The sequence below is a fragment of a genome, unplaced genomic scaffold, assembly GCF_019419815.1.
Source record: "Pyrus x bretschneideri cultivar Hongxiangsu unplaced genomic scaffold, Pyrus_bretschneideri_v1 Contig33, whole genome shotgun sequence".
NCBI classification, from domain to species: domain Eukaryota; kingdom Viridiplantae; phylum Streptophyta; class Magnoliopsida; order Rosales; family Rosaceae; genus Pyrus; species Pyrus x bretschneideri.
This window is the reverse complement of record NW_025999646.1, coordinates 4,313,875-4,327,414: the sequence shown is the minus strand read 5'-3', so window position 1 is coordinate 4,327,414 and position 13,540 is coordinate 4,313,875. Positions and strand designations below refer to the sequence as shown.

Sequence of the window (13,540 nt, the reverse complement as noted above, 5' to 3'; positions counted from 1 at the left end):
ATTTTATTGTGTTGTCTAGCTTTAAAATTAGGATCAAAGTAGAACTCTATACGATAGAAAAATTATAATATGTAAAGGCAAATTGACACACTCTAAAACTAGGAGTGTTCAAGGTCAAATAAAAGTTGAAAAGATAAAACTGAAATAAAAACCCGAGTTTGTAGGGCCTTGCTAAATTCTCTTTCAAAGAATATATAATTAAATTCAGATTTTTAGCTATTTGAAAATAATTTTGTTTGTTTGTGTACCCCTCAACACTATCATTTCTCTCCCCTCATCTTTTGCTTAGGGAAAAAAAAAAAAAAAAAAAAACCGTTTTTTGGTTTTTACAGATTGCCCATCAAAAAGAATTACCAGCAACGAGACTTGACCCTAGATCTTGATCTAACGAAAAAAAAAACGATTCTTACCAACTCAACCAACCCTCGTTAGCAGTGAGTCTTTATGTTAAACCTCAATGTAGGATGCATGTTTATATAGCTTTATTACTCTGAGTTATTGAAATAAATAACCCATCAAGTAATGCTAATTATGGAACAAAAAGAAGAAAATTTCTGGAAGCTCAAGAGGAGCTCCCGGTGAAGTGAACTGTTACAACTCACAAGAATATGCTTAGTCCTCGCCTAAATTAACTTAAAACTATGTCACCCTCTCGTGACCAAGAGGCGACCAGTTTTGGATATTTCAGAATTTCAGAGAGGCCTAGTGTGACGGCCTCTCGCCCTTCCACAAAGAAGGGCATTTCTTGGAATTGGGTATTCATCTCTCCATGAATGTGCAGGAGAGTACACTCTCAGATAGAACTGCTGCCCCAGGTACTGCCTCGCCCAATTTTGTGACCTGACGTTCCACATTCCCACATTGTCCAACGCTATGTAGATTGCAGTCCATGCCCTAGGATACACCTGCATCCGAAATACCAATATGTCAGACAAACCCAACAATGTTGGGGTGGATTACATGTATGAAACAATTATGGCGTTTTTACTTGTAAGGAATATAGGAAATCAGAAATGGAAGCAAAAATCGGGAAATTCGAAATCGAGGAAAATAAGGAATGAGAATTAAATCAACTATTTCCCACAGATGATCTCATCCCTGGTTTTGAGAGTGTTTGATTAGTGATTTTAAGGTGGGAATTGCATAATTAATTTTTTATTCCTTAAGTATATTAGTAAGCGTCGGAGAAGTCAGGAATTGAAATGATTGCCGTTCTCATCCCCAATCTTAGTACAAGCAAACATTAGTATTAACTTCAATTACAATATTTGGTGTAACTTTTCATTGGTATGTAGTAACTTGTGAGATAATCAATCAATTTACGTTCTAAAAAATGCATGTTAATTCATACTATATCTTAAAGTATAAAAATCTTGCTGTGCATCCAAATTATAACACGTGAACTTGTAACACCAAGTGACAATGTTCACGTATCATTCAATCTCCAATACTTCTCATACCTGAGTTGTGGAACGTGCAACTGTGTCTCTCAAATTGTAACGAGCTCTACTTGCAGGTGTCCATTGTCCTCCTTCCATCCTGCAGATTCTCCCACCATTCTCAAAATTAGTTAAACATAAAAATACCAAGATTTAATTTAGGCCTGTTCTTGGAAATGAGGAAATTACAGAAAAATCCAAACTATGTGCATGATCTTACCCCATCACAAAGAATGAATAGCCATCAATGTGCCATGACTGCACAGTGTCTTCCCAATTTTGGAACACAATCTCAACGTATTCCCGGAAATCAGCGTGCATCACGGAGGTCTGGAGGTAGCCGCTTCCGCCTGTGGGGTTGGTCGCAATGCTTCCAACGCTGAAAACTCCCTGAATGTTGAAGTAGTCAGCAAGTTTCAAAGGAGTGTCTGGTTGAACATATGAGACACTGTTGACAGCATATCGCTGCTTGCCATTGATCCAAGGAGCAGAGTTTCCAAGCATGATTGTCCTGGCTGGTTTGATCAATCCATAGTGGTAGGAGCCTTGCGGATTAGGCCTTGGCCCGCTCGCAGTCAAATTCCATCTGATTGTATTGAAAGAGCATGGAAATGATCAATGTGAGAAAAGATACCAATCTCATATCCGATAAAAATCCCTAACAAATACGAAGAATTTCTTCCACGAAACGGAAATGCCATTTGTTGGTATTTTAAACTAGTCATTCACTATCAAGTAGCAGAGTTAAAACACATGACAATGCACGATTAGCTTGAAAAGACAATATAGCAAAGAATCATAATGTACCTTATAGATCTCGCTTGGCTTACAGACCAAGCAATCTGTGTGGTAGGACCCCAAGGGATAGGACCCGAAACTCCCTTACGTGAATTGCTATAGTGAAGAACGGCTGTTGTGGTGAGTACCTGGCGGGTGAAGCGTGAAGACACAACGACGTAGTAGTCCTGCACAGGCTGATTAGCCGTGACCAAGACGGATAAGGACTGTCCGAGATGGATGTCAAGGGAGTCATACGTGTTCTGCAGTGTATGAGATCCTTCCACCTCAACAAGTTTCATTTTGTGTCCTTGAATTCTGAAGTTAATGGATGTCGTAAGGCCCACGTTTGATATCCTAAACCTATATGTCTTGCCTGCAAAAAAAATTGTTCAAACAATGAGGTGCAAATTTGCCTTTATTCGTAAGCACAGCGAGACGGTTACAATACTGTCTTGGTCAACTAGCCTAATTAACGAAGTGAATTTCATTCGAGGATACCTTGATCAACGGTGAATGTGTATCCGTTCCACCCACGACCGTTGATGAGAAGCCCGTCAGGGTTGGGAAGAGCTCGACCTCTATCCAAGAAGCCTCGTCTCAGTATCTAACATTTCCAAAACATGGCTTCAAAGTCTGAATTTCAACGTTTTATGTGACAAAAATATGAGTTTAGTAGGTTAATTACATAGTGATTAGTCTTGAACCAGTCGCCTGCCAGCACGGTGAAGTCTCCAGCAGGAGTAGGGAAAGGAACGGGAATCTTAGGACGGCTCCAGATTCTGATGCCACCAAACCCTCCGGCGGCTTTGTGGAACTGGAGGGACGGAAAGTAGAAAAAGCTACCAATTTGATCCTTGACTTGGATATTGTAGGTGAAGTTCCTCCCCGGCGGGATTGGGCAGGTTGTTCCAAAAACTCCGTCCTGCCATGAGTTCCTTCTCTGCTGTATGCCATCCCTACAGAAGAATCACACGACATGAGAATCGGATTGAAGCTAAATTGTGGCACTTCAACGGTTACGATTAAAATGCAACTTGATCATAGATAAATTTAACATTTGTAAGTTTAAAAGGGGTTACTTTACCGTCCAAAAGTTAGAACAATTCTAGTCTGATACTGAAATACAATTACGTGGTATAATCAATCTGGTATTTAAGTACACGTAGATATTCGTTAACATCGTACCTTGTCATTCACTCATATCATAACACGTCATTTGGTTATACCATATAATCGTATTCCAATACCACACAATAATTTTTCTAGAAACTAACTAGTACATTCAACTAACAGTCCCTTCCCAAGCTTCAGTTTCTTTCTAACACATTCAATGTGAGGCTGAAGCCACCTCCACCTCTCTGAATGCAAAGTTAGACATGAATGCTAGTTTGGCTTGGGGTTGGGGGTAGCTGGTGGCTTGTGGGGCTCAATAGTAAATGCGTTATTTGAATGCCAATATCTTGCACATTTTTTTCTTGACATGACAATACGATACTACAAAGTTACAATCTACTCTAATTTACAAAAAGAATGACTAAACTCGAGCATAAGGGTATTTACGGAAAGGATGACCAAACTCGAGTGTATGGAAGGAACACCGGAAATATACACTATCTAGGTCTGCGTAAACTTAGATTCCAGCTCTTTGTTCATAGAATATAAATGTAGGTGTGGTCCTGCGGATGAGAGAGATCTAAGCATGTGAAGGGTCAGATCTCACCACACGAGGCCAGACTCCAGTTGCCTCAAATATAATATTTTGATTATTCTCATGCACTTGAGAAGGCAACATGGGATAGATTATTAACGAATTTAAAACGATATTCTATTCTAAATTATTTTAATTTACGAAAAAATTATATTAATCTAATTAACTGATTTAACTCACATTTTATACGGTTGAGAGATTAAGAGGTGGTTTAATTTGATAACTGAGATTTAAACATTAAACAGCATTCTTAAACAATGGCAGATCCTCAATGAATGTCAGTGCCATAACTTAAACAAAACCAAACCGACAAAAAGATAAAACGGTAAAGATGCTTAATTTAGTTTTTTTTTAACAGTTTTTTTTTTTTTTCTGTACATAATTTCCCATTGATTGTTGAACTTACCAAAATAACCCCATCTTCACGTGCATAATAGACGCGAGATTTCTACTTATTTGGCATGTATGCAAGGAGATATTAGTCATTGTGAAATAAGTAAGTGGAAGAATATTCTGATAAGAAAGTTTCGAAGCCATAGATCTGGGCAAAAACTTTCTAAGTTTCGACTTAAAAACGTATTCTTGGCATTCTGTTTGGTAGCTGAGAAAGCGGAGGGAAACAGAAAGGAAATTAGAAATTTGGAATTACATGCTTTACTCAAAAGAACCCATTTGACAGAACAGAGAAAGGAAAAGAACCCCAGATTCAGAATGATATTCTCTCAGTTTCTCGGGCAGGAATTTTCTCAGGAAACAAACAGAATTAGGGAGATAAGATGACAGAAGCAGAGTATATTTACCAAGAAATGAGGAATGGTTCACTTAGGTAGTTGAAGACGCTGATGACCAAGTTATCGTTTGTCACAGCATCGATCTGAGGCCCTGGAAATTGCCCATTAATCAAGATCCCCTGCAGAAGCACTTCTTTTAATTAAAAAAGCACTTTGAAGATAATGGCTTTCTGCCTCATTTAGTAAAAGAATAGTTGGAAAAACCTGGAGATGTACCTGTTGCTTAACACCAAGCGGGTAAATGTCACCATAAGTGACTTTCCAAGTGAAAAATCTATAAGGGTCTTCGCCATTGACGCCATTGACGAGAAACAGAACCAAGAAAATGGAAAAAGAAAGAAGCTTGCAGTCTCTCATTTTTCTCTGCAAAACCAGAACTTGTTGAAAGAATGTGGCTTTGTTTATAATGTAGATCTAGAGAGAGAGAGAGAGAGAGAGAGAGATTGAGAGAGAAAGCATTCAAAGTAGAAATGGTGAAGACCAAATCTAACCGTGAATCTTTCTCAAATAATCGCTTTCAATATTCACCAATGTGGGCAGTGCTTCTGTGAGCAGAGCTTTTAGCTCTGTTTTTGTAAGCGAGCAAGAGAACAGTAGAAGATGACTTATTGTGTGAGCTGTCAGTGGTTTTCGGTCCAGTGCGTGAGATGGAGTGGTGCATGTGAATATTGGGTTTTTTATGCGCCAATCATGGACCGTTGAATGTCGAGTGAGCCCTACCTGGCATACCGTTGAATTTGAGTCCAGTGTCAAACCCTCACATGGCATTATTCATTCACGTATTATAATATAATGATGTAGATTATATGTCATGAACGATCAAAGGTTAGACGTTAATCAACATATCTCCGTATTATAGCGTGAATGAATTGATAATACCAATTATCAATGTGAACATCAGATCCAAAAACTTGTGCATGAAGCAGGAATAAAGTGTGAAGCAGGAATCTAATAGTTTGAAACCCAAGAAGCAATGAGTTGAAGAAAAAGAATTTACTTATCACAGTAATCCGCCACTTGTATATGACATAAGTATATTGATAACTCTAGGATCGTCACACTAAAAAAACTTGTCCAAACTTTAGGGCAAACTTTTATTGAATTAGGGTTAAAGAAATTTTTTTTTAATACATATTTTTACTGAATAGGGTAAAATAATAGAATTGGATTTAAGTGGTTACCCCCTATCACGGGCACCCGTAGTTTATATATAATTCTAGACCTGCAGCCTAAAAGACAATGAAATGAGCTGTCATGTTATACCATAATATATATATATATATATATATATATATATATATTTATAGATTTGTTAGATTAAGAAGCTGACAGAATTCGAACTCATACCGTGATGCAAGAACAAACTACTATAATAAAGGGCCACTTGCATAATATATTTTACTTAAATATTATCCTTTTTTAAGTCCCATTTGCAGACAAGAGATAAATTAAAATCCCCTAGTTTCGATGAGTTTCATTAGACAAATCAAATTAAAGAACACCAAATGATTATACACAATTTATTTAGCACATTGCGGCATGTACAACATCATTAATACTTTATTTTGTTTGCAGTGATATTTTAAACTATTTTAATTTATGAAAATAGTAGTCATGCACATTGTTCTTATTAGACTTACTGACATAATCTACGTCTACATAAACACATGATCGTTTAGCATTATTGGCATTATTCTCACATTACTACGTAATGGTTCAACTATGTGGAATTTTCCAATTTGGTGATATAATCTAGAAATGCTTGTTCTTGTTATTAAACATTAATTAAATACCATAGTAACCAACGACCGGCTGTTCTTCAACCACAATCTAGAAATTGATATTCTTGTAACCAGTTTCTGTATTACAATCTTATAAAATATAAGAAGTTAGAGGAAAAGGGTGAAGAATTTAATCTGTGTCCTGCCATGGCAAAGATGAAACTGAAATTGAGGAACCAAGGTCCCTATGTAAGTTCATGTTCCCATGCACACTGAAATTGTCGGAAGGAAAGCGGATGGGCGTTGGCTATGTGCCACAATCGGATGTAGAGTGGTCACAAGCTGGTCCGCGCTCTCCTATATATATTTATTTATGTTTTTCTGAATTTGGGTATTTTTCTTAAGGTTGTAATGGACAGTGGAGTGGTAAAGCTCACAATCTTGAAGCCTCAAGGGTATTTAACTGGCATCAGTTATGGAGGAATGGACAATCTTTTAGATGTCAAGTCAAATGAAACCAGCAGAGGGTAACACCTTTACAAATATCTGATATGTATATTTGAACACTATGGTTATCTGATTGATATTCGTAAGTGTCTTTAACGGACATTGAAGAGTTAATCCCGCCTAATCTTCTACTTGCAGATATTGGGATATCAACTGGAGTTTGCCAGGAGGCCAAAACAGATACGAACCGTATGGTTTTGCTCCCCTCTCGTGTGATGTATTTTCTTGAGCATTTTTTTTTTATCTGCACTTGCCTTTTACCCCAAGAAATAGGCAATTAACAGTCTAAATTTATATTGAACTGGACCGAATCATGTCGATATTTCAGACTCAAAGGAGCTGAATATAGTGTTGTTCATCATAGCAATGACAGCTTAGAAGTTTCATTCAAGAACACCTTCATTCCATCATCTGCTAGCGGAGTCAAATTGCCGCTAAGTGTGGATATAAGGTTGTACTTCATTAACGCAGATCTTTAATTTCGTTCGCTGTATGATGCTGTCAAGGTTTTCGATGTTTATTTTGTTTCCTACTCATAGTCATTAATTTTCTTCAGATACATTGTAAAGACTGGTGTTTCTGGCTTCTACAATTACGCAATATATGAGCGGCCTTCTGGATGTCCTGCCTTCGATCTTGCACAGACAAGAATGGCGTTTAAACTGCGAAGAGAGAAGTAAAATCTACCCGTTCCTATTTAGAGTTTCCAAGTGCCTCGGTTCATGCTTATGTTATTTTTATTGGAGCGATATTCTAATTTAAACTACAAAGAGGGGATTCAAATTTGAGTTCAAAGAGAGTACACTACTCTAACTAACATGGCTACGACTAGGTCTGTGGTTCTTGTCTATATGTTTTTACATTCACTGAACTTGTATTAGGTTCCACTACATGGCAATAACAGATGAGAAACAAAGGATAATGCCAATGCCTGAGGATGTGCTTCCACCTAGAGGCAAACAGCTAATTGTGCCTGAATCAGTTTTGCTTGTAGATCCCATCAATCCTGATCTCAAAGGCGAGGTGTGCCTAAAATAATTCATTGCGTACCTGTGAAAAATGATTCTATGCCACGTTGAATTCCGTCAAAACTCCAAATTGTGCTGCTATTTGTATGCCTTTGAATGCAGGTTGACGATAAGTATCAGTACTCGATGGACAACAAAGACAGTGGAGTCCATGGATGGATAAGTTCTGGCCCCACTGTAGGGTTTTGGCTCATCTTTCCCAGCCAGGAGTTCCGAAATGGCGGTCCTACGAAACAAAATCTCACCGTCCACACTGGTCCATTCTGTCTTTCTGTAAAAGTCTGTCACTCTAATCCAATAATAAGACATTTCCGGTTGAGGATCAGCTAAATTTTATGTCTATCTGGTGCAACAGATGCTTCATGGAACTCATTATATTGGCGAAGATATATTAGCTCATTTCGAAGAAGGGGAGACTTGGACAAAAGTGTTTGGCCCCTTTTTTGTATACCTTAATTCAACCCCAGATGTATCAAAGGCACACGATTTATGGATTGATGCGAAAAAACAGGTAGCAATTCTAGCCAAACCATTCTTAACGTCACTATTGAAACCTTAATGTTGCCTTTTGCAAACTGGTTAATGTTTTACTTGGCTCACCCTAGAGGCTGATTGAAGAGACATTGTGGCCTTATGATTTTGTCCAATCGCCCTACTATGTTGCCGTTAAAGAGCGTGGTTCAGTTTCAGGAAGATTGTTTGTCCAGGATAGGTCAGTACCAACTGTTTGTGATTGCTGTTTAATCAAACCCTTCCATGGTATTGCCAGTTCTATGCTATATAGTAGCATTTTTTTTATTGTGTGCACGACTCCAGGTATGTTTCGGATTCTCTCATTCCTGCTAAATACGCATATGTTGGTCTATCAGTTGCAACTACTCCTGGATCCTGGCAAACAGAAAGCAAGGTAAATTACTAACCGATTCAGACTTCCTAACAGAGTGTAAACTTGGGACACAAGTAACCTTCTTAATTCGACGTTTCACTTCTACGCAGGACTATCAGTTTTGGATACAAACAGATATCATCGGGAATTTCACTATCAAGAATGTTATCCCTGGAGTATACGGACTCCATGGCTGGATCCGGGTTTTGTAGGTGATTACCTTGACAACGAACGTATCACAATCTCTGCAGGTATATTTCTGCAGCTAACTTTCTGCGAATGAGGCAGTTCTTTTTCTTTCTCATAGGATTTCATTTCAATGTTAGATCTATCAATACAGTTAGCTAAACACATCAAATTGAAAACATGGCCTATTTTCCACTCAGGATCACAAACACAACTCGGAAACCTGACCTATGTTCCCCTCAGAGACGGTCCAACTTTATGGGAGATTGGTTACCCTGATCGGACGGCCATAGGTTACTACGTTCCCAATGTGAACCCAATGTACGTGAACAAGCTGTTTTTGAACAGCCCCGAGAAGTAAGTGAATTCATCCTTTCCCGAAGATGAAACTTAATGGACCACCCTTATTTCATGCTTGATGTTTCACATTACAGGTATAGACAGTATGGCTTGTGGGACAGATACACTGACGTGCACCCTGAATTTGATCAGACCTTCACTATAGGCAGCAGTAATCCGAAAACCGACTGGTTTTTTGCTCATGTGGACAGGTGTTTCCCTCATCTTATCATATGCAACACGAAACCAGAAACTTCTCGGGTTAATATTATTCAACAAAAGCAGCATAAATCTTCGTAGACCTAAATGCTTGTTCTTCAAGTTTTACTCGATGAAAAAAAGTGTGTCCATTGATATCAGTAATTTGAATTTTGCAGGAGGGGAGCAGATAATAAATACCTTCCAACAACATGGACAATAAAGTTTAATCTCAAATCTGTACCGACCGGCACATACAAGTTCAGACTGGCCATCGCTTCAGCAACCCGCTCGGACCTGAAGGTATGGATGGCAAAAGTTACAGGAGAAAAGTATAAAATGTCCCAGAGGACATAAATAAAATGTCTGTGCTGCAGGTTCATGTTAATGCTATGGACATAGAACACCTGGTGATTCAAGTTTTGAACTTGGGGACGGATAATGCAGTTTGTCGACATGGAGTTCATGGACTCTATCGGCTTTTCAGCGGCGATATCCCGTCAACGCTCCTGGTAAAGGGAGATAACTCCTTATTTCTTTCACAGGCTAGGGGAGGTGATGCACTTTGTGGACTTTTCTATGATTATCTAAGACTGGAGGCTCCGGAAACTGCAGAGAGCTGAATTATCACCCACGGATTGAGGACAATGCCCGCAATCAAGATGGTCCATGGAATCGTTTTACAGCTTACTAGTGCTTCTCAAAGATGTTCATATATAATACTTGTTGGTTGTGACAAGTTAAACAAAAACCTTCTATTGGAAAACAATGTGGGCAGGTTACTTGATTATCATTCAAGTATATACATTTAAGCAAATCTTAAATGTAGAGACACGAGATCCTTCTTTTTTCTCGCCATTAATTTACGTTGCGAGCATCTTAAGCTATGAGAGGATGCGAAAAAATCATAGGAGAATTTATAAGAAGGTCATTATCCATAGCAAGAAACTAAAGATACTAAACAAAATACCAGCCATTCAGTTTGGCAGTTGAACCTTCATCCACAGAACTTCATACAAAATGAGAAGGCAACATCCAACTTCCATATCATATTCATATGAGATAATACTCAAAATACCATGCAACACGTACAAGTCCGTCACAAAAAACGACCGATGCACCTAGGATAACCGCAATCTTTTATGTCAACAAAATGACATCACTGGCTACAGATTGTCAAAAGCAAGCCATAATGGTCACTAGGCAAAACAGGGAGCTCCAGCTTCCTGATCTCCGTCTTCACTTTCTTTTCCTTGATATAAGATACACCCGGTATTGCATCCATCCCAATCATTTCAATTTTACTCACCCTGAAATCATGCAGACTACACAAAAATCGATCTAGTCGCTTCTGCAGTTTTCGGTTGCCAGTCAACATCTTGTTTGACTTGGTATCATATGTCCATCCATCTTCCCCAGGTTTTAACTCTTCCCAAGCATCAACCCATCTGTCAGTTAAAGGAAATTTACCATCCAACTTGTCATCCCAGTTCATGTCACCGCAGAAAATCACATTTTGGTTCTTCTTTAGAAAGTTGACAGCCTCCTTTGCCTGTTCCACACGTTCTTTACTGAACATCTGATCCCATGTTGGAGGGCTGGGGCAAGGGCTTTCGAGATGGCTAGTGGCAACAACCAAATGTTTGTCCTTCTCGACTTCAACTTCAGCAACACAAAGTTCTCTCCCCATCACACTGTTCTCAAAGGGTTTACAGCTGAAGGACTTCACTTGCAATTTGCTTAACTACACATTAATTCATCTGTCAGATGGTATCGTGTTTACTAAAAGATTTATAGATGCATTTAACTCATGAAATCAGCAAAAACACTCAAAAAACTCACAGGACAACAATAAGACAAGAAGGTACTCATAGAACAGCATATCAAAATTCTTTAGCATTTGAAACAACGCACAATAGAAAATTGAGATCAAACTTTCACCTGCATGCAAAAGTATGCACTTGAATTTGCCGTCTCACTTGAAACTGAGCATTGATACACTTTCCACCAGCTAGATTTTCGAAAGATGTCATATATGTTCGGGGTAACCTCCTGCATGAAAAAAGCATCCATCATATAGAAGTTGAGAGAAGGCTGAATCAAACGATCATTCAATTTAAAAGGCTGAAGGGACCTGAAGGCAAATGACATCTGGGCAATGCTGTTGGATAAGGTCACCAAGAGCTTTCATCCTCTTGTGCATTTCTAGGTCCTCTCGGAACCAAACATTGTAACTCATAATCTTCAACGTATTCAAACCCGCAGCAGAAGACCCAGAACCAGTGCCCTCTGAAAATATTGAACTTATTCATAGTGAGAAACTGCATCTGGATCACAGAGTACATAACAGGTATAATATAGAAATTACAATAAACGAATAACTTAGCTATAGAGAGGCATAAGAAGTAGAACAATAAGAGCATCTCCAATATTTAGCTATTACCATAGAAAGGGTTCTCTGCTAAGAGACTAGGTATATTTTGAAGTTTTCAGCTTCCTCGTGTTCTTATTTCCCTCCCACCAAAGGGTCTGTCTTCGTCTTGGTGCTTAAAGCAAAAAACCATTTCTTACATAAAATCATTTGCTCTGTACTGTACTGCCAATGGGTTTTGCTGCTGCTTCTGGAATCATGAATTTGAGCTATGGATTTTGCCTAAGATACAAATAGTTGTGCAACACATTTAGAAATGATAATTCTCAAGTTCCAGTGACATTTTGTTCAAAAATAAAAAAACAAATGGTCAGCATGGCAATAGAATAAGTCTACCCAATTTAGATATCACAAAAACAATCAATTACAATGAAAAGTTCACACCTTTATCATTTGAACCAAATCGAACCCAATAAAAACCAAGAACTTTCGCCCCTTTGCACCCAAGTTTGAATCCTCCTCCCCGCAAATTATAATAGTTTAGAATATCGCTTGTCAAATAAAAAATCAAACCCAATAAAACCAAAAGCTAAGATTGAAGACTGAATACAAACCTTTTACAGTTACCCCCTTATCGGAAGCCTTGAGCCCTGGAGTCACATTGGAATTGGAAGAACCCGATACGGTTATCCCCTTACCGGACGCCTTGGAAACCGATACAGTCATCCAATTATCGGAAGCCTTGACGCCTCGAACCGGATTGAAACTGGAAGAACCCTGTTTAACCTCAATTGGGTGGTCTTCAACCGCCTTCCTCTTGCACCGCTGCAAGGGAGAAAAACAGAGCCCACTGAAGAATCAAGGTCCTCACCGCCACCGATCCCGAATCAGTCATCCAAATCCTCGAAACTTGAGAGGGAGGAGATCGGAGCCCGAGTGTCGCACACTTCGCAGCTAGAGTTCTTGTAGGAGTTGAGGAAAGTGCAGGCCTTGCACGACCATTTTGCAGTGGAAGAAGACGGCGGCGATTGGGATGGCGGCGATGATGGGCAGAGGCAGATTTTGCAGGTGGGCTTTTGAGATGGGGTCGGTGGGGGGTTGAGAAAGGTGCATTCTTTGCATGCCCAAGACATTTTTAGGGTCAGAGCAATAGAGCTGCAGGTTAGTCTAGGGTTTACTGTGCCGCGGTGGGGAAGAAGAGGATGATTACTTAGGAAAGTCAGTGACACAGAAGCTGCAAAAAGCATGGAATTTTGGAGAGCATTGTAATTGTTGGAGTCCTTAAATTCTAATTCCCAAATTTGAAAACTGGCGCTTCTTGGAATTTTGGAAAGCATTGTAGCTGTGCGGATTCTAAGATTTATATAGATTCCTCTGTTTTGTGTTGGACTCCTACACATGAGGTGAAGCAACCTATGATGGTCAACGACTTTAAACGGTTAATTTCGTTTGACTAAAGATAAAAGACATCTGCGGGGATAGCTCAGTTGGGAGAGCGTCAGACTGAAGATCTGAAGGTCAGGTGTTCGATCCACCTTCACCGCACTTGTCTTTTTGTTTTATTAAATTCCAACTTTTTCTTCTTT

General features: G+C 39.0%; 3 protein-coding genes and 1 non-coding gene across 4 annotated transcripts; 2 read left to right on the top strand and 2 right to left on the bottom strand.

Moving 5' to 3' along the window:
* Nucleotides 1–460: 460 nt before the first annotated feature.
* Nucleotides 461–5,335, bottom strand: LOC103948194 (L-ascorbate oxidase homolog). Its single transcript, XM_048590935.1, has 8 exons — nt 4,935–5,335; nt 4,728–4,837; nt 2,905–3,175; nt 2,718–2,823; nt 2,247–2,592; nt 1,660–2,025; nt 1,461–1,539; nt 461–905 (listed from the first exon to the last, which is right to left on the bottom strand). Exons 1-8 carry the CDS (start codon nt 5,073–5,075, stop codon nt 693–695), a joined length of 1,632 nt encoding a protein of 543 aa, XP_048446892.1. The 5' UTR covers nt 5,076–5,335; the 3' UTR covers nt 461–692.
* A 1,311-nt stretch (nt 5,336–6,646) lies between these two features.
* LOC103948303 (rhamnogalacturonate lyase-like) lies at nt 6,647–10,206 on the top strand. Its single transcript, XM_048591356.1, has 15 exons — nt 6,647–6,688; nt 6,845–6,966; nt 7,085–7,135; nt 7,275–7,397; nt 7,503–7,622; nt 7,828–7,969; nt 8,077–8,247; nt 8,330–8,485; nt 8,580–8,686; nt 8,791–8,881; nt 8,971–9,063; nt 9,168–9,367; nt 9,481–9,597; nt 9,763–9,886; nt 9,961–10,206. The coding sequence occupies exons 1-15, from the start codon at nt 6,647–6,649 to the stop codon at nt 10,204–10,206; spliced, it is 1,905 nt and encodes a 634-aa protein (XP_048447313.1).
* Nucleotides 10,207–10,478: 272 nt separating this feature from the next.
* On the bottom strand, nt 10,479–13,237 carry LOC103948193 (tyrosyl-DNA phosphodiesterase 2). Its single transcript, XM_009359193.3, is given in 5 exon segments — nt 10,479–11,327; nt 11,525–11,635; nt 11,718–11,872; nt 12,569–12,790; nt 12,793–13,237. Coding segments are annotated over 5 exon segments (1,482 nt in total). The 5' UTR covers nt 13,202–13,237; the 3' UTR covers nt 10,479–10,742.
* A 189-nt stretch (nt 13,238–13,426) lies between these two features.
* TRNAF-GAA lies at nt 13,427–13,499 on the top strand. Its single transcript has one exon. It is a non-coding gene; the product is annotated as a tRNA-Phe (tRNA).
* The last annotated feature ends 41 nt before the right edge of the window (nt 13,500–13,540 follow it).

What these genes read in the sequence shown, in the direction of transcription:
- LOC103948194 (XM_048590935.1), bottom strand. Translation starts at nt 5,075, where the DNA reads ATGAGAGACTGCAAGCTTCTTTCTTTTTCCATTTTCTTGGTTCTGTTT. An exon ending in GAACCATTCCTCATTTCTTG is followed by an intron (nt 3,176 to 4,727) that starts GTAAATATACTC and finishes ATTCTTCTGTAG; the next exon opens with GGATGGCATACAGCAGAGAA. An exon ending in AGCCAAGCGAGATCTATAAG is followed by an intron (nt 2,026 to 2,246) that starts GTACATTATGAT and finishes CAATACAATCAG; the next exon opens with ATGGAATTTGACTGCGAGCG.
- LOC103948303 (XM_048591356.1), top strand. Translation starts at nt 6,647, where the DNA reads ATGGCAAAGATGAAACTGAAATTGAGGAACCAAGGTCCCTAT. An exon ending in CCGCTAAGTGTGGATATAAG is followed by an intron (nt 7,398 to 7,502) that starts GTTGTACTTCAT and finishes AATTTTCTTCAG; the next exon opens with ATACATTGTAAAGACTGGTG. An exon ending in ATCCTGATCTCAAAGGCGAG is followed by an intron (nt 7,970 to 8,076) that starts GTGTGCCTAAAA and finishes CTTTGAATGCAG; the next exon opens with GTTGACGATAAGTATCAGTA.